Source organism: Numida meleagris, chromosome 5 (assembly GCF_002078875.1).
Source record: "Numida meleagris isolate 19003 breed g44 Domestic line chromosome 5, NumMel1.0, whole genome shotgun sequence".
Lineage (NCBI taxonomy): Eukaryota > Metazoa > Chordata > Aves > Galliformes > Numididae > Numida > Numida meleagris.
This window is the reverse complement of record NC_034413.1, coordinates 70,287,225-70,310,195: the sequence shown is the minus strand read 5'-3', so window position 1 is coordinate 70,310,195 and position 22,971 is coordinate 70,287,225. Positions and strand designations below refer to the sequence as shown.

The 22,971-nt window shown below is 49.8% G+C and overlaps 1 protein-coding gene across 7 annotated transcripts in view; it reads right to left on the bottom strand.

The window, feature by feature from the left end:
- Positions 1-22,971, bottom strand: part of FMNL2 (formin like 2) — a 111,687-nt gene that overhangs the window by 18,577 nt on the left and 70,139 nt on the right. For all 7 annotated transcript variants that reach the window (XM_021399988.1, XM_021399986.1, XM_021399987.1 and 4 more), the window contains exons 7-13: positions 19,147-19,255; positions 17,968-18,044; positions 15,921-16,014; positions 5,870-5,944; positions 2,012-2,122; positions 1,262-1,411; positions 131-232 (exon numbers count right to left, since the gene is read on the bottom strand). In XM_021399988.1, coding sequence (XP_021255663.1) covers positions 131-232; positions 1,262-1,411; positions 2,012-2,122; positions 5,870-5,944; positions 15,921-16,014; positions 17,968-18,044; positions 19,147-19,255 — 718 coding nt within the window. The remainder of the gene's footprint in view (positions 1-130; positions 233-1,261; positions 1,412-2,011; positions 2,123-5,869; positions 5,945-15,920; positions 16,015-17,967; positions 18,045-19,146; positions 19,256-22,971) is intronic.

Sequence of the window (22,971 nt, the reverse complement as noted above, 5' to 3'; positions counted from 1 at the left end):
GTTCAAAATTAGAAAGCTAGCAGAAATTGCTCAGCCCATTAAAACAGCCATTACCTCCCAGACACAAAATGCACACCGGATCCCTCCCCTGAAACGTGGCATCCAGCCAGAGTTTTCCCATCACGCTTACCCGAATCACATCCAGTTCTTTGTTTCTCTGCATAAGCTGTTTTTCCAGTTCCACAATCTTTGCCATGGCTTCATTTTCCGTATCTTGAAGTTTTTCAGATAACTATCATAGAATAGAGAAATAGATTATATTAGTAACGATACCTTTCGCAACCAAAACGTCATCAACACTTGCTGGAGCAGTGCTATGTGGTAAACTATTGGTTTTCCACCAAATCCTGAAGTCTTTGGAAGAGAAAGGGATCCTGTGTGGAGGCAGGTGGCACTAAGTGCCCAGCTGAAGGTCAGCTGTGATGATGAGCATTATCCTTCAGCTATGACTTGCAGGCAGCCTGGCTGGACTGCACTCGTGACCCTGTGCAGTTAAGAGAGCCTATTCTATGATACAGAACTTAAAATGCAATTATTTTGCATATACACTGAAGTTTGATCTGAAACACAGAATATTACAATGGTACTGTTGCAAAGTCAATAGGTGCTGAAGTGGTAGCACCTATAAATATGTTCTCTCACAACAGACCTTATTTAATTAGCAATGAAAGGAGGAGAGTTTGCATGTTGTTCTTTTCCCTATGGTCTTTTGATTTCTTTTTATCTTTTGCAGGCCCCAAAAACCTGGAGTTTGAAAGCCATGATGTTCCTGTGCGGCACAGCCCAGGCCAAACTGTCCCTTGATGTACACACAAATTGCATGGTGAGCCCCACATTAAAAAGGCCATTCTAGCTCTTTACAGCAACTTGGGGACTGTGTGAAATAGGAAAGTAATTAAAAGGCAGAAAGAGACATTTTCTCATCAGGTCAAAAATTACCTTATGAACACATCTTTGAAGCAAGTGGTGCACCCATTAACACAAACATGCACCATATGAGGTTCAAAAGACTGCAAGGAAGCACCCAGGAAGTTTACCTGCACAAGACTTCCATAATTATTTTATTTGCCAGATATCTGATCATCCCCCACCAAAAAAAAAGCACAGTAGTCCACAGGCTTCCTTTAACACTCCTCACCCCAGAGATTCTAGCTATGCCTGCATGACCACCTCCCAAAAGAAAAGGGCAATACCACAGCACACATGCAGAGCAGGCTCTGCACCACTCCAAAGGGAAAGGCGACTTCAGTTTTGTACTAACGTGGGAAATGTTTTCTTCCAGTTCTTCAACTCTTTCCAAGGCTGCATTCTTGGTTTCTGCATCCTCCAGTAATGCTCCCACGTCAAAAACGTTATCCAGATACGCTTGAATTTGCACCTGCAGTTTGTCACTCTCTGTGTGTTTCAGTTTCTGTATAGCCAAAAACAAAAAGGTGTCACTCAGCACCGGCAGCAGCTTGAAGCACCAGAACTGCACACAGTGGAAAGGGGAGGGAGAGCACTGGGAGCTTGGCCACCTCCATCATTCAGGAACGCTCTCTGCATTTCAACATTAGCTGAGATCATATATGAAAAACAGTCACTTCTGAAGACCAAACATCCAGAACTTTCAAACCAAAGTAAGCAGTCTTACCTCCTGTTACTGCAGAAAGCATGCAGCCAGCAGGAGAAAGTGCTCTAAGGAAGGATTTTTGCACATGGGCCGAAGGAGCGCCCGTCCCCACCATCTCAGTGAGTGCCTCCAGCACAGTGCTGGCCGTGCCACCACCACAGCAGACGACTGTGGCTCACCTCCCCACGTTACCAGGCAAGCTGGCAGTTTAGCTCCCAGCCTGCGATTCCAGCTCGTGGCGGCGGGTTTCCCTCCCCCAGCAGCAGGGAGGCTCCAGGCTGCCGTCCCGTCAGCCACCAGGCCTGCTGGTTTCGGCAGAGGCCTCGCGGCCTCAGGCACCAAATAAGCCCACCTGTGTGGATCAGTGCCAGCCACGTGTGGGAGCCCGGTCATACTCACGTCCAAATACTCGTCCAGGCCCAGCTTTGTAAATTCGTACTGCAGGTGGACTCGGAAGTTCATGTCCTCCACTGAGTGCACAACGATGTTGATAAACTGCATGCAAGCCACCTGCAAGAGGAGCCACCACACATCAGCATGCCACGGCCCTGAGTCATAGAATCACAGAATGGCTGGGGCTGGAAGGAACCCTGAGGATCATCGAGATCCAAACCCCTCAACCCGGGCAGGGCTGCCAGCTGCTAGATCATGTACTAGGCCAGGCTGCCCAGGGCCCCATCCACCCTGGCCTTAAACACCTCCAGGGATGGGACATCCACAACCTCTCTGGGCAGCCTGTGCCAGCACCTCACCACGCTCCCAGTAAAAAACATCCCCCCGATACGCAGTCTAAATTTCCCTTCTTTTAGTTCAAAGCCATTCCCTCTTGTTTTATCACTATCTGTAAAAAGCTGATTTCTCTCACATTTATAAACTCCCTTTAAATACTGAAAGGCTGCAGTGAGGTCTCCCCACAGCCTTCTCTTTTCCAGGCTGAACAAGCCCAGCTACTTCAGCCTGTCTTCATAAGAGAGGAACTCCAGCCCTCTGATCATCTTCGTGGACTCCTCTGGACCTCTCCAAAAGCTCCCAATCCCAAGCACTGGAGCTGGCCCTCAGAGCCCGAAGGGATGCCAGGCCCCCTGGGTCAGCCAGCACTGCCAGTGACTGCATTTTGCTATGGTTACTGCCAAGGGAAACTGCCATTTGCTATTCTGCAGCTTTCTATCCCATCAGTGTTGGATTCAGGCTTGCAAGGACTTCATAAAAGGTGCTTTGTTATTTGTAGAAAACATACTTTAAAAACTGTGGCTTGCACCCCAGCGCAGTGCAGGCAAGTCAAGGCCCTCGAGCAAAGGGGGCCAGAGCCCCATGGACAGTGGGGCAAGGTACCTGCAGAAGGGCAGGAATCGTGCCCAAAACCACACAAAGGTTTGTCCAGCTGGGGAATGTAAGGCACAGCCAAATCCCTCTCCGCACATCCCCAACACTCCTTCAGCTCTCAGGTGATCAAATCCAATCTGTAAGCAGAGGAAGTTTGCCTAGTCCTTGGTGGGTCCTACCAGGGCAGAACCCAACCACTAGAGATGCTGAGACAGAAATAACACCAAGTTCTCAATAGTTACTGAGATAATTCTTCTCAGAGAATAAACTCATGGGGAGATGTCTGTTGCACGGCAGCCTTTGACGGCAGGTTTGGCTGGGATGCCCCACAGTGCTCCTCCCAGCCTGAGCTACCTCGGGTCCATCAGGGGCTGCATGGACACAACAAGCTCTGTGACGTCTTATTCCTGTCCCTCACCATGTACCTGCTTCTTACACAAGTTAGTTTTTGAGTCTGTGCACAGCCAAAGACTCTTTCCAGTTTCCCTGGGGAGCTCTGGTTCCTCATGATGCTGGTGCTGGCCTTGGCCAGCTGAACACTGCTGTCCTGTCAAATCCCCCACTGCCAAGTTCCCGTATTTCAAAAGAGCTCTTGTTATACTTGCTTTGGCTCTAGCAGCACTGGGGCCAAACTTTCATTTCCTTTCTCAGATCCTTACATACACAACTAAGGAATTTATCAAGTCAAAGAAAATTAATCTAAGCAAGTTGCATTTAAAATGAAGTATGTCAATGTCAACAACAGGAACCTTCCCTAAAATACTTCTGCCTTTTTGTTTCTCTTTCCTCCCATCAGATCAATGCAATTAGCTGCAGCCCCTTTCAGCTCCAGCTTCCCAGACAGCTCTCGTCTTCTCCATCTAGGGCAGCCTGAAAGCCAGCTCCTGCAGGAATAGCTCTGTTTGCGTTCAACCCTTGCAACTACTTGAATTACTCGAGCTTTCACATTACATCCTGGAGACTTGGCTCCGGGACCTGTTTGATTCCACCCTGCAGAAAGGAACGATTCCTGCCTTAGTACAGCCTTGGCAAGCGGTGCAGCTCCGCAGCACAGCACGGCAGAGCCTCCAGCACGGCTCCTCGCAGCCCTGCAGCCCCCCCTCGCCCCCCAGGCCCCCAGGCATACTCCTCGGGTACTGCCCGCAGCAGCATGCGGAGTGCATCAGGGCCAGATGGCGACAGGAACGAGCAGGCCTGCCAAGTTGTTTGTTCATGAGCTCTCTCTTCAAGCTTTAGGCTTGTTATACATTCAAGCCCTCGGTCGGTATAAGCAACCCAAAGATGCAGGCTTTATTAGTATCTGGGCAAGTTCCAAAAAAAAAAAAAAAAATGTATTTATCCTATTTCAAGCGATTCACCGCTATCCTCAGCTTACAGCCTGAGAGGAGCAGGGAGTTTTGCTGAAGATGAAACAGGCTGCCCAGATGGATGCTGAATATTCACGGCTCACTGGGCTCATGCTCACGCTCCCTACTCCATCCTTAACACTACACTGCTTCTCATCTTAACTACAGATGAGGAATGATGAGGGATATTCTTAATAGCAGCGGGCAATCGCTGCCGCTCGCAGCAAGGTGGCAAGCTGCAGGCTGCTGCCGCTGTCTTGCTTCAGGCCTGCACTAAGCTGCACTGCTCTCCTGCTCCCAAATACCTTCCCTGTCAGCATGGGAGAAATGACTGAGTCGGGCACTGGAGACAGACAAATCTTCCTGCTAAATTACAGGCTAACCAAACGCACATCTGAGAACGCTTAACCAACACCGTGACTAGCAACGTGTCCTTACTGGGACTGCAATAATAAGGAACAAAACCAACTGTAACGTGTCACAGAGTTACTGAGAGCAGCTTGCTAACTTTAGTAAAATTGCAGAGATCCCTGTAACACTTTTTTTTTCTTTTGGACTATGAGAACAAGGTCATCCTATCTTGCTCTTTTTATTCTGCCATCCTCTTGTGGGTGCGAGCCTGGCCCTGCCCACTGGGGCTGCAAGTCACTGGCACCCACATCTTCATGACCCATAGGAGGCACCACACCAGCTGGTTTAACACCTAATTGCTGGCAGAAAGATGTCTTTAACACAAAGCCCTGCACCTGAACAGTATAAAGTGTCACGCATGCTTAACAGAGACAACAGAACAGTGAATGTGACCAGATGGGGAACCCTGCTCTTCTCTCACCTCCAGATGGGAGCATGTCACAATCGAGGCACTGGCCATGAGCAGTGCAAGGGGGACTGCACTGACCATACCTGAACTGCATCTGCTCTGTAATTAAAAATGGAAGTTCTAATCAGCATGACCACTCCCTTGCCACAGACCTAAAGAAACGGACATAGAAGTATTTCTGGTACCAAACACATAACCAGCTACCTCATCCTCGCTGTCCCGACCCTCTGTCTTTCACATGTTTGCACCGTGCAAGTTGGCACTGGCATCTGTGTGTGCCAGTAAGATCTTCCTCTCTTGCTGTTTTCTGCTGTGCTCCAGGGAAGTGGATTTGGTGAATAATCATGCACATGCACAATGAGGAACCAAAGTGGTGAAAACTACTGCTATATTTATCCCCAGATAAGGACAGACAGCTGCAATGAGTCTCTCCCACACTTCCCTGTCTGTGATTTTGAGGATGTTGGCACACGTACAGAATATGCTTCTTGATACTGCAGATGCTGCTATCCTGCCACATAGAAACAGCACACACAGCCAAAGGCTTCTTTCCCATTAACCTCACTATGGGACTCGACATTTCTTGGAGATAATTTAACTGAAGCTGAAGCACCAGAGTTATATTACACAGTTTGGAATGTTAAAAAATGGTACTGCGATAATTTTAGGGCAAGGGTCAGAAGCCATATCCAGCCTGGTGCTGTGTGTGACAGCGGGAGCAGACAGAGCCAACGCCGAAGCCCAAGTCTGCAGATAAGGAGTGCTCACCATGAAGTCTATGTTGTTGTCTTCATTTCGGAAGTGCTCCATCAGCTTCTCAAAGCGCTGCTTCTCTCCGCACACCTACAAAAGAGTGGCCACGTGTTTGTCAAACCACAGCTTGCAAGGGAGAGCATTAAGAACGTGAAGAGCAGCCCCCGTGCTTGCTCAATACCCCTCTGGACACGCTTGCTCTGTTAAAAATATTCTTCTTTGTGACAAATCCAGCTGAGGTACCACAGGTCAATGCCTGAGCAGCAGTTACACCGGACCTCTTCCTACCTTCCTTCCCCCAAAAAATGTCATGAGACCACTGCTGGCACAAACGAACACAGCAGTTCCAGCAGGCTATGCCACAGGAAGCCTCGGCCTCCTTATGGTTCAGGACTGGTTCTCCACTGTAATATAATGTAATTAGGAAGAAGAACAGATTACAGAGAGGAAAAAAGGAAAGTTATCACAGGCTAAATGAGGAGCGAAGTACATCAGCGTAACGATCAGCTGGTCAGAATTACAGAGCTGTAATACAGGCCTGGTGGCAGGAAACACATCCAACTTGAGGGAGAAATCAGATCTAAGATAAAGCAGGTCTCTGAACATTGCTTAAATCTTATTACTTCCTCAGAGCCTCTCTGGTTCGGCTCTAGTTTTCTCAGCAGATGAATGTCCTGGAGTCATTCACAACAAAATCACAAAGCACTAAATAAGCTGAAAACCAAAGGGAGGGTGAGAGGGCACTGCTGCCCTCCTTTTGTGTGAAGAGCAAACTCCTTGGTGAGCCCAAGAGGGCTCTTCCTTTCCTACCCAGATATCAGTCAAACACCTGGGATGTGCCGGGTGTCCCTGCCAGGCAAATGCACACCCCATCACCACGACCATGGCATGAGGAAGCCAGCCACTTCAAACAGTGGTAGTAGCTCCAGCAAGCTATTGCCACAGCTCCTTGCTTCACAGCTGAGAGCATCAGCTGCTGCTTCCCTTATGAGCAGCTTGTCAGGCAGTATTCCTGTGAAATTACCCAATGAAAGGTGAGTAAGGACTGGTGGCAGCCATGGGTACTTGTTTAGAAGCTGAACTCTCTGGAGCAAGGGTTTCAACAGCACCTCCCACAGCACAACCAAGTCCCCGATTCAGGTTTCTACTCATTCCCAAAAAGCAAACTCTAGAAAATATGTATTATTATTACCACCCCCCCCCCATTAGCTTTCTCTTTTTAACTCTGTCTGTCTTGCAGTGTGAATCTCCACACAGACAAAGGCCCTGAGCCTGAGCCCAGGGGGACTTCTTGCACAGACTTCACTGGAAGCTAAATGGAGCTGATCATTACATTTGCAAAGCACTTCATGCAGTGGGCTGCTGGGTGATCTCCCTCTACGCATTCTGCTGTCTGTTATGGCTGAATGAAATATATTTGCAGTGTATATGTCACACCTTCTGTCGTTCCCATGCAAAACTTTCATATCTGGGTTATTATTCAGCTATATGCAGTCAGTACCTGACATCAGTGGGAATTTTGCCAGGGGATCTCCGTCAGAGGCTGGTGACAGCAGTTACGATGAACCACTCAATAACACACCATCAATATTCATGGCCTCATCCCACAGCCTGCACCTGTGGGCCCTGTGCAGGCCCAGCAACCCACAGGCACCTGTATGCAGGGCGCTGAGGGCGCACTCACAAACACGGTGTTTAGAAGTGCAGTGTGCTTCCAGCTAAACCCTAAGAACTCAGAAAACAGAATAAGCACCCTTCGCAAAGCATGCTCCTTGTGAAAAGCTGCCCTTGTTGGCCAAGTGCTGAGCTCAGGGCTGCAAGGAGGCTGGATTCCACCAGGAAGAGCCGAAGAGAAAACCAGAAGCTGGCAGAGCTTGGGGAACTCACTCGCTCTGCAAGCACCGAAGGCAGCAGCTGCCCACCAGCACAGTTTGACTCTGGAGGTGTACCTGGCCTGATCCAGCCCCTGCTCCAAACAAACCCGAAGAACCCGCTCCCTGAGTTGCCCCATGGGCTGCTCAGCCTCACTCACCCCTGCATTAGTACCTAAGCCATTTACTTGCTGCTAGAGCACACAGGATGCTATTTCAGTCCAACCAACTGCAAGTTCTTCCTATGCTCCCTGTACCCTCCCATCCCCACAAAGCAGTCGGAGCAGAAACAAGAACAAAAAGGTTCATCTCAAGCTTGAGCTCAAAACAACTGTGCCTCTCTTGTACCCAACTCAGAGAAGATGGAGCCGACGTAAAAAAGCTCCTTCCTGTATAATGGAAGGAACTTCACAACGGCACACACGATCACTCAACAGTAAAAGCCAGAAGGACGGATTGCTGGGAAATCTAATGTAGACAGCTGCACATGGGTGAGAAGAGCTGACACAAACAACTACGAGCCATTCAGGGCTGGGGAATTCAATGAGGGAGCAAGTGGAAGCGCCCCAAGCCCAGCAGCCCACTGCCAGCCCGGGCTCCAGCAGCCCTGCCCGGGGGGAGCTGACAGCAATGGGAGAAGCAGCAGCAACCTGCGGCTTTCGGCGGCTGCTCACAGCTATCTCACACCATCATCAGATGAGTCAGAGCTGGGAACATGTGCGCTTCAGGAGACAGCGAGCTGACTTGCATGACATGATATAATTTATCCCGGAAGATTAAAGAGAGTGAAACTGTAGACGAAGCCTCCAGCCTGAAGATTGGCCCAAATCCAAGATGAGCGCTGAAATCAAATCCCACCGCATAAAACCATATGTTGCCACTTCTATTTGAATACATTTCCAAGGTCTGTCATTTGCATTGAAAGTATGGCTGAGACTAAGAAAGACTGATCTTTCTTTTATTAGCATTATTCTATGTAAGAAGGAAGATTAAACAGGCTACCACAGCTATAAAAAACCTCTGTCTCCACTTAGGTTGCAAAAAAATCCTTTTAGGTTGCATCAAGCCCACGTCATTCTGGAAGAACAATGTGGCTTTATGGGAAGCCACCCACGAAGGGTCCTGTCCTGGGAAGGGCTCTGAGTGCTAACGAGGTACGCCCCGCTCAGATCCATTACAGAGGTACAATGTGATCCTACGAGGAAGCAAAAAGGATCGGTTATGAAAAATGCGGTGGCAGTTATACCCATATCCACCGGGCAATGCTTTCGGGTCGCACGGTTCGCACCAAGACCACCCAAGAGCAAAGTTCAATGCATCAGCCCTCGTGGTGCTCCCACTCACACGGCCCCGCTGCTATGAAGCTCCAGAAAGGCAGCTGGGCTATTCTGAAAACAGGGCACTGCGTTCCTGTGTGCTGTCAGAAAGGGAAAGCCCAGGCTGATGGGAGCACCTCATCCTCCTGTCCCTGTTACCTAACGGCACAAAGCACCTGTGCTTTGCTGGAGAACACAGAAGAGAATCCCAGAGCTGTGGAGGTTGGAAGGGACCCCTGGAGCCTCCCCAGCCCAACCCCCACAGCAGTTCCCTACAGCAGCTGCACACAGAGTCCATGTGGGTACAAATATCTCCAGAGAAGGAGACTCCTCACCTCTCCGGGCAGCTGTGCCAGAGCTCTGCCACCCTCACGGTGAAGAAGTTTATCCTCATGCTCCTATGGAACTTTCTATGCTCCAGGTAGCACACTGCTGGCTCACCATCAGCCTGCTGGCCACCAGGACACCCGGGTCCTTCCCTGTAGAGCTCCTTTCCAGCAGCTCAGCCCGGTACCCGTACTGATGCATGTGGTTACTCCTCCTCAGGTGCAGGGCCCCACACTAGCTCTTGTAGAACCTCATCAGGTTTCTCTCCACCCGTCCAGGTCTCGCTGAACGGTAGCACAGCCCTCTGGTGTGTCAGCCACTCCTCCCAGCATCATACCATCACCAAGCGTGCTGAGGAGGGACTCTATCCCTTCACCCAGCTCACTGATGAAGTTGTTGAACACAACCAGACCCACCTGGGACCCCTGGGGAACACCTACTACAGCCTCCAGCCAGACTGTGTTGCCCATCACAGCCCTCTGAGCTCCAACAGGCAGCCTGTTCTCAGCCCACCTTGCTGCCCACTCACCTATCCCAGGCTTCTTAAGCTCACCTACAAGGATGTTATGGCAGACAGAGCCAAAGCCTTGCTGAAGTCAAGGTGCACACCACCCACTGCTCTCCCCTCATCTCCCCAGCCAGTCATGTCTGTAGAAGAGACATTACCAAGCTCACCAGCTTCCAAAATGCACCTTGTGCCACGAAGCAGGTAACAGCTGGCAGCCTCAAGCCCATACAGAAAATGAAATCATTTTGTCAGCATTTACACCTGAGGTCAGTACGGTGTGACACAGCAAAGGACCTAGAGCCAGGGAAAGCAATCCTCCGAAGGGCTGCATTTAAAACACGTGACCTTTAGCAGGGGCTTAGCGATACAAGACATTTTCTGTCACAGAACTGGCGACCTAGCCACGTGCTGCCCAGGGTTATTACTTCAAGCTGCTCCCTCCTCCTGCCCCAGCTTCTGAGAGCAGTAAGCGCGGTGCCCTCGCGGAGCAGCACCATCCCACGGCAAACACACACAGTGTGCAGCACGCAGCCCATGCTGGACACGGTGATATCAACGGCCTGATGGACACGCAACCCCAAAATTCCCGGATGCTTTGTAAACCTTTCCTCCTGCCTGCACGGCTTTGTCCCAGCAGCACAATGCTGGCTTTCTCTGCCCCACAAACAGCCCTCTGTGGGCAGCAGCCCCTCCGCAGGCAGGCAGTGTTCACAGGGCACTTTGTTTTGACTGATGCTGCTGACGTTTCTGCAGTGCGCTGAAGAACAACAAAGCAATTTTCTCCCAAGTTACTGGTTAAGTAAACAGTTGTTCACGCTTACTAGGTTAAAATACCTTTTACCCCTCTACCAGCAGGGTTAAGGCACTCTCAAAATACTGCTGCAGGGGAAAAGACAACAAACGTATTTACATTTTCCAGCACTCGCAAACTGTTTCTTCTCACGCTGAGCCATTACAACGGCCTGCAAGAATAATTCAGAACCGCTGCTTTCGCCGCTGTCAGTCATTATTCTAATAGAGAAATCTGACTGTGAATTAGGCATTGTGAAAAGTTAGGGCTGAACAACATGGTCTCACTTGGCCGGAGTGATGAGCGAGGAGGCAAACAAGGCGCTCCTGGGCCGTGCCTCGGCTCCCCGGCTCGCTGCACAGCGACTCACACCCACCCGGCACAGTGTGCACAGAATCAGCACTGTAAGCAGACAGCGTGAGTTCTTCTCACCTGGCAGGTACTGTGCAAGTCAATCAAAGTGATGTTAAATGAGAGGGCATCCCGGGCCTGCTCCTTTCTTATCCCCTGCTCCCCAAGGAACGACGCTGTCTCTTCTCCGCAGAGCGCACGGCAGAGTCCAGATGTTGGATAACCACCAAAGGATGAGCTTCCCTAAAGCCTTCTGGATTATCTGAATTCCAAGTGTCTTTTTGGCATTTCCTCTTGTCTTGCAGCAAAACGAGGGGTCTCGTGAGACGTACGATTCATCTTAGGAAAAGCACCTCCATTCTGTTTTAATGTACTACTCTTTCCCACGTGGAGAAGCACACAGGCATACCCTCACCTTACCAAACGCAATTATTTTGGTAAATGCTTATATAATAAGCAATTCAGCTGCTTTGCTGGCTTAGAACCAAAGCAGGCAGTGCTTCCTGCAGGGAGCCAGGACCGCTCGGGTCGCGCTTCTGTCTCACAGCGCATCGCCTCCTTGGGTTGGATCCGTTCTAAAACTACAATGATGCCTACTGCAAAGAGAGACAGAAAAGAGTGGCCGTGTTCTCTGGTCTTTTCTCAGAAATGCTTCGTTGTTATTACAGTACGTGTCTGTATTTCAAGTGGAGATTAATGAAAAGCCGCACGTGGATTTGAGATTTTGCTTCACAAAATGCAGCTCAGAGCGCTGCGCAAAAAAAAGTCATTTTCAGACCTTCACAAAAATGGAAGAAATTAGTATTTGCAAACAAAAAAAACCCCATCATTTCTTTGTAACCATTTCCATTATGCAATCACACTAGACCTGTTGGATTGGGCCTTTCCTCACCGTATCTATAAATTCACTAAAGTTATTCATTTATTGGCTACTGTGCCTTTGGTAAATGAAAGAGTTATAAAGTACATAGATAAGGCAGCTAATTGGAAATGCTGAAAAAAAAGTTTGGAAGGAAGGCTACAATAAGTTGGAAAACAGCTCTGAAGACTCACTGAGGCTGAGAATGTAAATTCCATTCAATGAGAATTTTTTTTGTTAGTTCTCTTTCTCGACGCTCTTAACAGTTTTCATACCCAGACTCCTCCGTAAGCACAAGGTCCTTAAAGCTAACCCAACAGCCAAAGGTGTGTGTATACATCCACTGACATATACCTGGATATGTGTAGGTCATAGCATCACAGAGCCATAAAGGCTGGAGAAGTGCCACGCTTTCCCACACTCACCTCACACCTGGTGGCTGGAGGCCTGGCAGGGTGCGGGCTGCCCCACTGACAGCCCTGAGTGTGGAAGCGCTGCCTGAACAAGCGGTGGGCAGCTGCACCTCACTGCAGAACTGTGACATGGGAGCTGCTGCCCGGGTACTCTCCTGTTCTTTTTCTTAGGGACATGGCTTAGTGGGCACGGTGGCGATGAGGTGGCCTGGACTGGGAGATCTTAGAGTTTGAACCTTCATCTTCCAGCAAGCACCAACTGCAGCTGCATGTTTCCTGTGCAACCCGTTCTTCACATAGAGATGCTCCAGCAGAATTTGCTCCACGGCACCAAAGATTTCATGACATTCTCAAGTTGTACCATCCCATTAACCAGACAGCATCCTTCCTCGAGAAGGCAGCGGTGGAAAAAAAGGCATTTTGATGATGGCAAAACGTCAGGGAAATAACACACGGCTGGACAGCTTTGGGACGATGCTTTCTCTGCATCCCAAATCGGACAGCTGCGTGTGCTGCACGAAGCAGTGCCCGTGTGCAGCAAGCAGAGGTGATGAGCTGCACACGAGCACCACGAGGCTCCCACACCTCCTGATGGCCACAGCAGCCTCGTCGGGACAACGTGGCACCCAATGCCCCACGCCATCCTGGCAGGGCAGCAAGTAATGATGTAACAGCAACGCAAAGTTGTTATTGCCAGCACTAAGAGATGGCAGCCGAATTCTCTGTATGACCACATGTGCACTCACACTATTAAAATGAGTTAACTCCTCTGAATAAGCTCTAGGAAAATGTATCTTGTTTTCCAACGGTGCACTCAGCCCACTTCAATTTAAATGGGGCTCAGGCTCTCAGCATCTCCTCTGTGACCCACAGCTCCCGCAAAGCCGTCCTGAGGCTAACTCTCCTCATTTTCCCCCTGGCATTCTGCTGAAGTGCATTTGCTCATCCTCTGACACAAATCCCAGGCAACTCTGATAAAACAGTGTAGCCAGTTCTCACAAATCCATGGAAACAAGCACAAAGGACCCAGGAATACTGCTAAGGAAGCCTAGCTGCAAGCGGGTAAATGCAGGGGTGGTGGCAGGGCTGAATAGCTTGGGCAGCCCAAGCTGCCACAGCCACGCAGACAGCATTCTGCTTCAGCGCTGGGAGGAGGGGCTGCAGGCAGCACCGGCACGGGGCCAGGAGCTCGCAGGCACAGCAGGGCACAGCAATGGCCCTGGCCCTCCGCGTGGGTTACGTGTAACACAGAACACCCCACCATTCCCTGAAAAAGCAACAGAATTCAGCCAAGCATCACCCAGCCCCTGCCTCTTCCTTTGCCCCAATCTACCCTTTCCCACCCGGATCCCCGTTTCCTATCACTTACAACAGCTCTGCGTTTTTCCCCATTGAGATCTTCTGCGCCGAATACCCCCTCAAGCTCCAAGGCTGTCACGCATTCCCGGTGGCTCCAAGATACCTGCCTGCTTCCATTTCCAGAAGGGACCCTTCCAACATTATCCCGATTATTTACTGGGAAGAGAGCGCTGGGCAGAGCGCAGAGCTGAGTCCCTGCGAGGGCACGCAGCCTGCACACCAGAACCAAGGGCTTCAGCTGAAGTAAGTGAGTAACTTTCCAGAGACACCTTAAGAAAAACCAGCCGTGTGAACATCCTGACCCCAGACAGAAAGAACCTGGCCCGTCAAATCATTTTCAAAGGAAAAGCCATTTTCAAAGCGACTCCTCAACAAGACTCAGATCGGCTGTGGTTTCCCAGCTCAGTCAAGCCCTGAGAACCAAGTTCTGTTCTCATTTACATCACTGTGAAGCTCAAAGCCTAATGAAATATTTGATGTTCACCCTGATGCAAATGAGAGTTGAATTTGGTCTGAAATATCCTGTATTCCTCTTGACTTTATTGCAGGGTGAGCGTGAGACAGGAGTTTGGCTTCCCCTGAAGTTATTTAATTTCAAGGAGACAGGGTGGCAGAGATCAGGTCTGACGACCCCAGTGTGTCCCACGCGTGCGCGCTGGCTGGGATGAAGGAAGCAAGGCACTCTGTGAACACAACCTCCAGCTTAGGCTGCTGTGAGTTCAGTAACCTGCTGAAAGCACAACTATGGATGCTTAACACGCTGGTAGCTCGGAGGTCCTTAATATTCCAGCTACAGAACCATGAAGGCTGGAAAAGAGCTCCACGATCACTAAGTCCAACCGCCATCCAATCCCCACCGTGCCCACTGACCACATCCCTCGGTGCCACGGGAATGAATTAAAGACATGATTGAAACTGTTACTGAAAGCTGCCCAGGAGGAAACTGGAAAACAACAGTACACGGTGAGAATAAGCAGAACAACTGGGTAAATAGCAGAAGAGCTGAAGGCAGAAACTGGAAAGGTGGAGTTCCCCTCCTCGCACAGCTGCTTCTCCTGCTCCATCCAGCAGTTCCACAACTTACAGCATGACCAGGCACCAGCAGCAACGGAACAAAGCAATACTGGAAGACAAGCTCATTGCGCTATGGAAGAATTTCTGCTCAGGACTGGCACTGAATAAATGAAAGGAGGACCAAACTAAAACTCCAAGCTCCAGCCTTGCAGACCTTTTCCCACTGGAAGCAATGCCTTATTTCCACCCTCCACGCTCCCTGCTGGGCAGGCCCCACCAAGCTGAGGTTGCACCCCAGCAGCACCCTGGCCGTGACCCTTTGCTCCAGCTCCGTGTGCTGGCAATCCCGCCAGCACCACAGCTACGGTGGGGATCTGCGCTGGGCAAATCGTGGATGTAAAACAGACATTGGTATCTCTCCACCAGAAACAATTCCCAAAACATAAAAAGAAAAAAAAAAGAAACAACTCGGCTTGCTGATTACCTGCACCAAGCCAAATTGAGCAGCAGCAGCAATAAGGAAATGAATACCTGCTGCATGTTCATACAGAGTCCAGCTTGGACTCATCAAGTTTAACCATTTTTGAGTTGCTCAGACTTGATTCATTTTCCCTTTGATAATAAATCCACACCTATACCCAATATTCACAACAACCAGAACAGCAGCTTTCTTGGGATCCATTCCCACACCAGTAATTCTGAACACAGCCTTCTCAAGTCCCATTAACCACTGCGTGCAAACCAGAATCCTTGTGTCAATTTCAGCAGTCAGGGTTTCATCAGAGAAACTTGATTTTTGAATTTCCTGACAAGTAACATTATTCCTGATAACAAAACCAGGAATTTTGCATCTCAAAGGTTTGTGTAAATGGCCCTGACAATGGTGGATCTAGACAGCAATTCCAGTTATTTCACCTAAGAACATACGAAAGCGTTCAGAGCTAGACCTGCACTAATGCTCTCCAAATCCCCATTACTTTTCCCCTTCAGGGACACAGCTCGACTGGCCAAAGGTAAAGGGAGTGATTCACAGACAGGATTCACTCTGCTGGGTGTACACAACAGTACACAACAGTGCACAAAACGATGGCACAGACACCACTGCCGTCAATGCATGGAAAATGCATAAATCCAAGAAAAAGGAAACGCCTTAATCCATGAAATGTAACTGAATGTGAAAGTGAATGTGAAAGCTCTAGCCAAGAGCTAGGAGAACTACAGACACGTGCATGAAATTCTGACAAAGCTGAACACGTACCTCCTTGAAGTTATCAAACGCAGACAAAATGATTTCATGCCCTCCTCTGACGAGACAAACAGCAGCCAGGAGCTCTAGGACGAGGGCCTTCGTCCTGCAAAGAAAGCAAGCCACAGCAGTCAGCGACAAGCTGGGAGGAACACCTTCTACCCGTTTGCAAAGTGCTGTGCAGGCACTGGGAGAAGTAGTTTGCATCCAGTGGTTCAGCCTCTTGAGACAAGCAAACCTGCAGGACACAGAATGCTGAGCAGCGTCGGATCCAGGGTAGTTTGAGCCTCCCAGGATCGTGCAACTCTCCCTCATTTTAATACTTCCCAAAAGGTGCACAAATTTACATCACAAATTGTCCTTGAGGAAATCCAAGCAAACCAATGGTGTCTGCATCAGCCTGGCAGCCGGCACTGTGGGAGTTCTCCTGCACAAACCCACGGGGGGAGGCACATGGGGCAATGCATCGCTGCTAGGAGCGGCCCACGCCTCAGCCCCTCTGAGGCCAGGGCTTTTAGCTGCCATCTGTGCTGCCCAGATGCAAATCTTGATGATTCTCTGTGACAAGCTGTGCTATTTACAGCCACAAAAAATGCAAGACGTGGTTTGCTGAAGTTAACACAGGTACCTTAGCACACCTCCCCCTCTCATTTCTGAGACCTGGGTACTGACTGAGAGCTAACACAGCATACTGGGGAGGGGAGAACACAGCTGATTACTGAAAGAAAAGCATGCAACACTTGGTGTAGCTCCACCATAAATAATCCCTAGATCTTCCTTACATGGTTCACATAAGGCAAAAGCGCCAATGGGATCTTACGGCCAGATGAGCTAGGAGCAGATACTGAACTCGTGCAGACAGACACAAAATTAATCTCGTGCTTGAGCACTGAACCAGATGTTGCAGAAAAAGAAATACCTTTTGGCTTTCAAAGCGTCAAGGTTATCTTTGGAAACCAGATAAAATGTTCACTTCCCCAGGAAATTTTACACGGAGCACTTTCAATTCTTACTCAGCCATTTTTTTTGTCCTGCCACAAGAAGAAAACCCAAGCTCTTTCAGACAGGCTCGAGGAGCTCTTCCTATGGCTCATAGGCAGCATCCTCTGAAGGGCTGTGAGCTATGGAGACACCAGGAGGATGCCCAGGTCTCAGCATCAGGCACAGCACACACTGCCCTGCTGCATCTGCGATGGGGCAGGGATGGGACAGGACACTGCTGTGCTGGCATCACTCATCGTTAAGCTGTCTCTTAATCACCTGATTTCCAGGCACAGGACACCACAAATGATCCCAACAAACTTCCTGTATCCTCCCCATTCATGCTTGCTGACTTAAGCCTAAATAGAAGAGAGGAAGGAAGGACCCACTTCCATCAGGCCAAAGTTTCAAGCAGTGCACTGCACGGCAAGCAGGCAGCCTAGGCAAGGGAGCTCTCTGTATACAGTGCAGTTTCGTTTTGTCTCATCCCTCCTTTTCCCTTCTCTGGCAAACACCAGTACTCAGCTCTGGCATCATCAGGTATGTGGGATATATGCAGCTCCGGGTCCAGCTGGATGTAGGTGCCAGCTCACAAGTGTGTGCACGGGGGAGAGGGGACATAGCCTTGCAGCAATTAGTTCCACAGTGCGATTACAGGAGTGCTGCTGTGGTTGAAGAGACATCTGACACTTAGTCAGGTGCTGTACAGAGGCAGAACAAGTATAAAATGCCCCCTTAGAGGAACTCAAACCTGAAGGTGGCTTCAACAAAATTTACTGAAGAAAATTTAGCTTCTCCAGGAAAATCCCATGCAAAGCTGCTCCTGATCAGCACAGTCTCCTCTGCACTGCAGCAGCAGCTGAACTCGAGCAGCAAAGGCAGAGCTGCAGAGTCAGCAGCTTTGGAGACCAACGGAACCAGATGGCAATCACCCATCTAACTGCACTGTAACACAAGCTGAATCTGAGTCAGAGCAAAGACTGATTTTCGCTACAGCTTTGTGCATAAGCGTATCCATGAAAATCCCTCTACTCTTTACTTACCTACTGCTTTAACTCTAACAGCAAGTACAGCCTACCTGGGATTCTTGTTGTTCAGGCTTAGTGCAATTTCATTAACAGCATGCGGGTGCGACATGACCATATTGAATCCATACTGAAAAGAGAAGGGGAAAACACCGTTTCTGCTCTGAAACTAAAATTATTAGTTTTAAATCCCATGAAATTACACGTGTCTGACCGGATCTGGCTGTTGAGATCACCAAGCCACTCAGCACATTCCCATCTCACACCATGCCCAGCAGCTCCCCTGTCACCACCATGCCCCAAGTGCTCAGCCTGGCCATGCTGGCCACTCAGCAGGGTCCCAGTGCTGATCCCACACCACTGCCAGCCCCTCTGCCCATCCTTCCCCAACACTGTTAACACGGACAGCCAAGCGTGCCACCTCCCCTCTCACAGGGAATGTGCAGCTCAGCTGCTAAAATCACTTCTACAACACTCATGCTGCCACTGAACAACTGCTGCATGCAGTACTGCTGGGTCTGCTTCCTGAACCAAAGACAGGAACTGCTTTGGAAAACACAGCGTGGGTTATTACCACAACTGCACCGTTGCTTGCTGCCTTCCCATCAGAGGTAGGGAGCACTATCAGAGCTCCCGTGCAGCAGTGCCAGAAGCCCTCTGTAAGACCACGCAATTCATGCCAGGCTCTCCTTGAAGCATTTAACTGTTAGTTGTTACTGGTTTAGCAAAAAATCCAGCATCTCGGAGGCTGCATGGGCACGCCAAGTGAGCACAGCATGCCTCCGAGTAGAGAAGAAACTCATGGAAATATGATTAGTTTGGTGTAGTTTATTCTTTGACTTGCAGTTATCACAACATCCTAGCCACCAACACACGGCAAAGTAAAACCTTGTCTTTCCCATCAGCGTCTAACAAGAACGCTTCGAAAATTCTCCTATTTCCTCCATGCTAATGCTAAATTCTGAGACCAATTATCATGCAGGTGCATGTCCAATGAGTTAGTGTCAACAGAGCCCAGCACTGCAAACAGGACCATGCGTGTGCTCTTATCTGTGTCCTCACGTGTGCCAACCGTGCGGGTGCACAAGGACCGTGCCTCGCAGCTCCCAGCTATGCTGCCTGACAACAAGAGTTTCACCCTTCACATCAGTTTCGCCTGAACAACGTGCAGCTAACCTTTCCCCCCAACAACAAAACGTTGCTGTGGGCCAGCGGAATGAAAAGGGCAATACCTGGTAGTTCATGATGGCACGTAAACACATGATGCAGACGTGAACGTCGTCCTTCTTACTCACTAGTCTGGAATTTTTTAGAGTTCTTCGGCTTGGCAAGGTATTGTACCTGCAGACAGAAACAGCTTCCATCAGTCACGGGGCTATTCGTAGCCGGGAGGGAGAAAGGAATAGGAATATTGCTCCACTGGGTTAAATGCACACATTTCTCAGTTCTGTGGAAATTCCAAGCAGCTGATGACAGGGAAGGGCAGAGCACCGCAAAAGAGATGGGCCCTGCGTTTCCAGCTGTGCTCTGCTGGTGCACGTTAACCTGTACAAGCAACTGCACAGGCTTTTAATGAAACTGAACATTTGTAGGCATCAGCAAATGTATTAATTTCTGGTGCATTCTGTTGAAGAAACGTGTCTCTACTCTGTTCTGCAGCTGAGCTTCCTGAAAGCACTCCAAACTGAGGGAACCCAGTCTTCAGGAACTGCCCCCAAATAGAGGCATTAATTATCCTAACTGTAACCCCTAGCTGGTAAATCAACCTTGAGTTCAATTCAGTAAGTACACGGAATAAACACAAAGGGAAATCTTTCAATCTGTCGCTTCCACAGCACAGTAAATGAAACCCACACTTCAGCTCTTCCCAAGATGCTGCTTATTTTCCTTAAGGAAAACCATGCTTGGTGAGCCAAGCACAGGAAACTGGAGACAAGGAGACAGGCTGCCATAGGAAATACATGTATATTCTTACAGCCAGCATTGAATAAGCAGCAAATTTTTAATCCTGACTTACACCTATGTAAAAGAGAGGTGAGAACAAAGTGACAGAGCCCGAGGCTGGTCCCACATGTCCCCAGCTGCAGCCCAGCACAGGGGCAAGGCACCGACACATTGCAAATTGTCACACTCTGAACTGAAAGCCGAGGAAGCAAGCATAAAATTCTGCTGAAAGGCAGGCAGAAAGGAAAGCAGCATGATGCATGTGCAGCTGAGAGCTTTGCAAATTCTGGCATTTGTTATGCAAAAGAAATTTGCAGATGAAACTTGACTGGTATAGTAAATACTAAAGCCAAAGCTAGTTCAGACAACTGCAGCTTCACCCCACCAGTGCCATTCAGCAGCCTGGGCAACACCCATGGCAATCTCAGAACTATTAAAACTGGAAAAGCCCTCTAGGATACCCAAGGCCAAACCCAACTCCCTCACCGTGCCCACTGCCCACATCCCTCAGTGCTGCCCATGGCTCTGGGACATCCCCTGGGACCGTGACCCCCCCCCAGTCCCTGGGCAGCCAGTGCTAGTGCCTGAATGCTCTTTGGAGAAGAAATGTTTCCTAACACCCGTGACCCTCCCCTGGCACAACATGAGGCCATCACCTCTGCCCTCTCAAAGAGGAAGGCTCCTCTTGTGTTGGAGATGGGAAAAAGCTTAGGGATTTCAGCATCCCTAGCTATGACCACAGCCCCGACCTCAGTGTAAATGAAGCAATGCTGGTACCCAGCAGTGACCCAGAGCATAGCTGCAAACATGTTCCAAAGCACACCAAGGTCAGCTCTGACTTGGGTTCCTCTGCCTGGAAGAGGCAGCAAGTGCTGCTGCATCCATGCAAGCGTGGGCAGTGTGCAGGCAGCGCATGGGGAACGAACCGTCCTTACGACGTGCAACACGGGAACCACGTGGCATCAGATGCAATTCTCAGGTGATGGGATGAAAGCAAACCTGTTTGCTGTACGGCTCCACGGAGCGTTACCAAAGCACTTGGACTGGTTCACAAAGGAAAAAGCCATTGAGGGCTATGGACACAGGATGGGCTGACAGATAATCACCCTCAGGTTGGGAGAATTAAATCGGAACTGCCGGAGATGGAAGATCATATCAGGAGAGAAACATCCCACTTACTGCCAATGCTGCTCTGCACTTACTTGCTTCATTCACGCTACTCATTTTGCTTAGAAAAGAAGCATAGCTTTAAAACCAACTATTAACATCATTATTATTAGTAATAGCCAAGGTTAAGAATAGACACAGGAACAAGCAGTAACAGGGCAGGAGAGGGGAAGCTCAGGGAGCTCCGGCACGGCGCAGAACCAGCCCGGCCTGCACAGAGCTGTGCCCGCACTTTGCTTTCATTCCCCAGCAGCGCTGACATGAAAGAAACCCCCAAATTCAAAGCAGAATTCAGTCAAACAGCTTTTTTTTTTTTTTTTTCTTTCCCATAGATATGAATGCATAAATCAGCTCAAGGCGCTCCGGAACGATTTGAGTTTGTGGGAAATTTGACCCAGTTTCTCCTGAATCCCAGCAAGAGCTCAGCACGCTGCCAATGAGTCCCAAGGAGCCCAGCACAGGCACAGGGGAGGCAGAGAGCTGGGAACAGGGGATGAGCACGGGGAAGATCTGGGTAACTTGGGACTTGGTGAACAAAACCCCACAAGCGCTGGCTTTGCCCTGCTGCTCGCTCCCTCCTGCGTCAGGGAAGGCTCTGTGGGGCCAGCTGCCTGGTGCCAAGCTGCCCACAGCATTTCCCAAAAGGTTGGAGAAGTCCTCTTGGATCTACAAGCCCAATCCTCACCCACCCCACCGTGCCTACGTCCCTCAGTGCCACATCCCCATGGCGCTGGGACACTCCTAAGGACGGTGACCCCCACCGCTCCCTAGGCAGCCTGTGCCAGTGCCTGACCACTCTCTGGGGAATAAATATTTCCTAATGCCCAACCTGGCCCTCTCCTGGTGCAACTTAAGGGCATTACCTCTCGTCCCATCACATCCCAATCACTGGGGTGCTTGGATGCTTTGTGCTGCTGCTCCTTGTGGGATCAGGGATGGCCAAGGAGCCCCAGCTGCGTGCTGCAGGAGCGGGCACACAGGGTGTGAGGCCCCTCCCTCTGGCTGTCCCCAAAACCACAACGTGTCCCCAGAACTGACAGAGAAAAACCTCGAGCGTTGTTTCACCAAATCACAGAATCAAAGGGGTTGGAACGGACCTGCAGCTCCTCCAGCGCAATCCTCTCCAGATGGATGGGATGTTCCCTTCAATCCACACCACAAGGAGCAGAGCTAAGGAAGGTTTACCTACACCTGTACTTGGAGGAATACTGTTCAGGTGACAGTCTCCTGACTTGCCTCCAAGTGTTGAGTGTCAACGCACAGCTGCACAACATGTGAGCACATCACACCACTTCCACAGGCACCTCACTAAATATGAAAAGTGCCTCAATAAAAAGATGGAACACCTTTTCCAGTAGCACAGAGCTCTTTGCTGTAACGGCTTATCTCAGGTTTGAACTGCTAAAGGCTGAATACATTACTTTTGTTTCAATTTTAATAAGCAGAGCAATGAGATCTATATCAAGAAGAAAGAAGATTCCTCCGTGCCTGCTGCTCCAAATCCCCTGATTTCGGAGTGCCTTCACACATCCAACGAGCGGGAGCAGGGCTCTCCCAGCCAAGAGAACCGAGCACAAAGCTGGAGCTTGGTGTTTCCAGCCCGGTGCCCAGCAAAGCCGCCCTCCTGCTCTAGGGCTGGGGCACGGGCAGTGCTCCCTGTGCCCATCCACGCCGCTGTGTGGTAGGGCTGAGAAACCCACACACCATCTGCAACTGAGAGCTGCAGTGCTGAGAAAACATCCCCAGCACGGACGGGATTTTGCCCTAGATTTAGATAGGTTGCCTTGAACAGATGCAAATTTCTTCTCCCAGGCATGAGTGCCAAGAACTGATGGGCTTTTTCTGCACAGAAACTCTTTCACCATGACGCCACGCGTTGGGATCAGGGAGTATGATGCCTTCTGTTGCTAACTGCAACACCCCGTGCCTGTTCCCTTCCCAGGCAG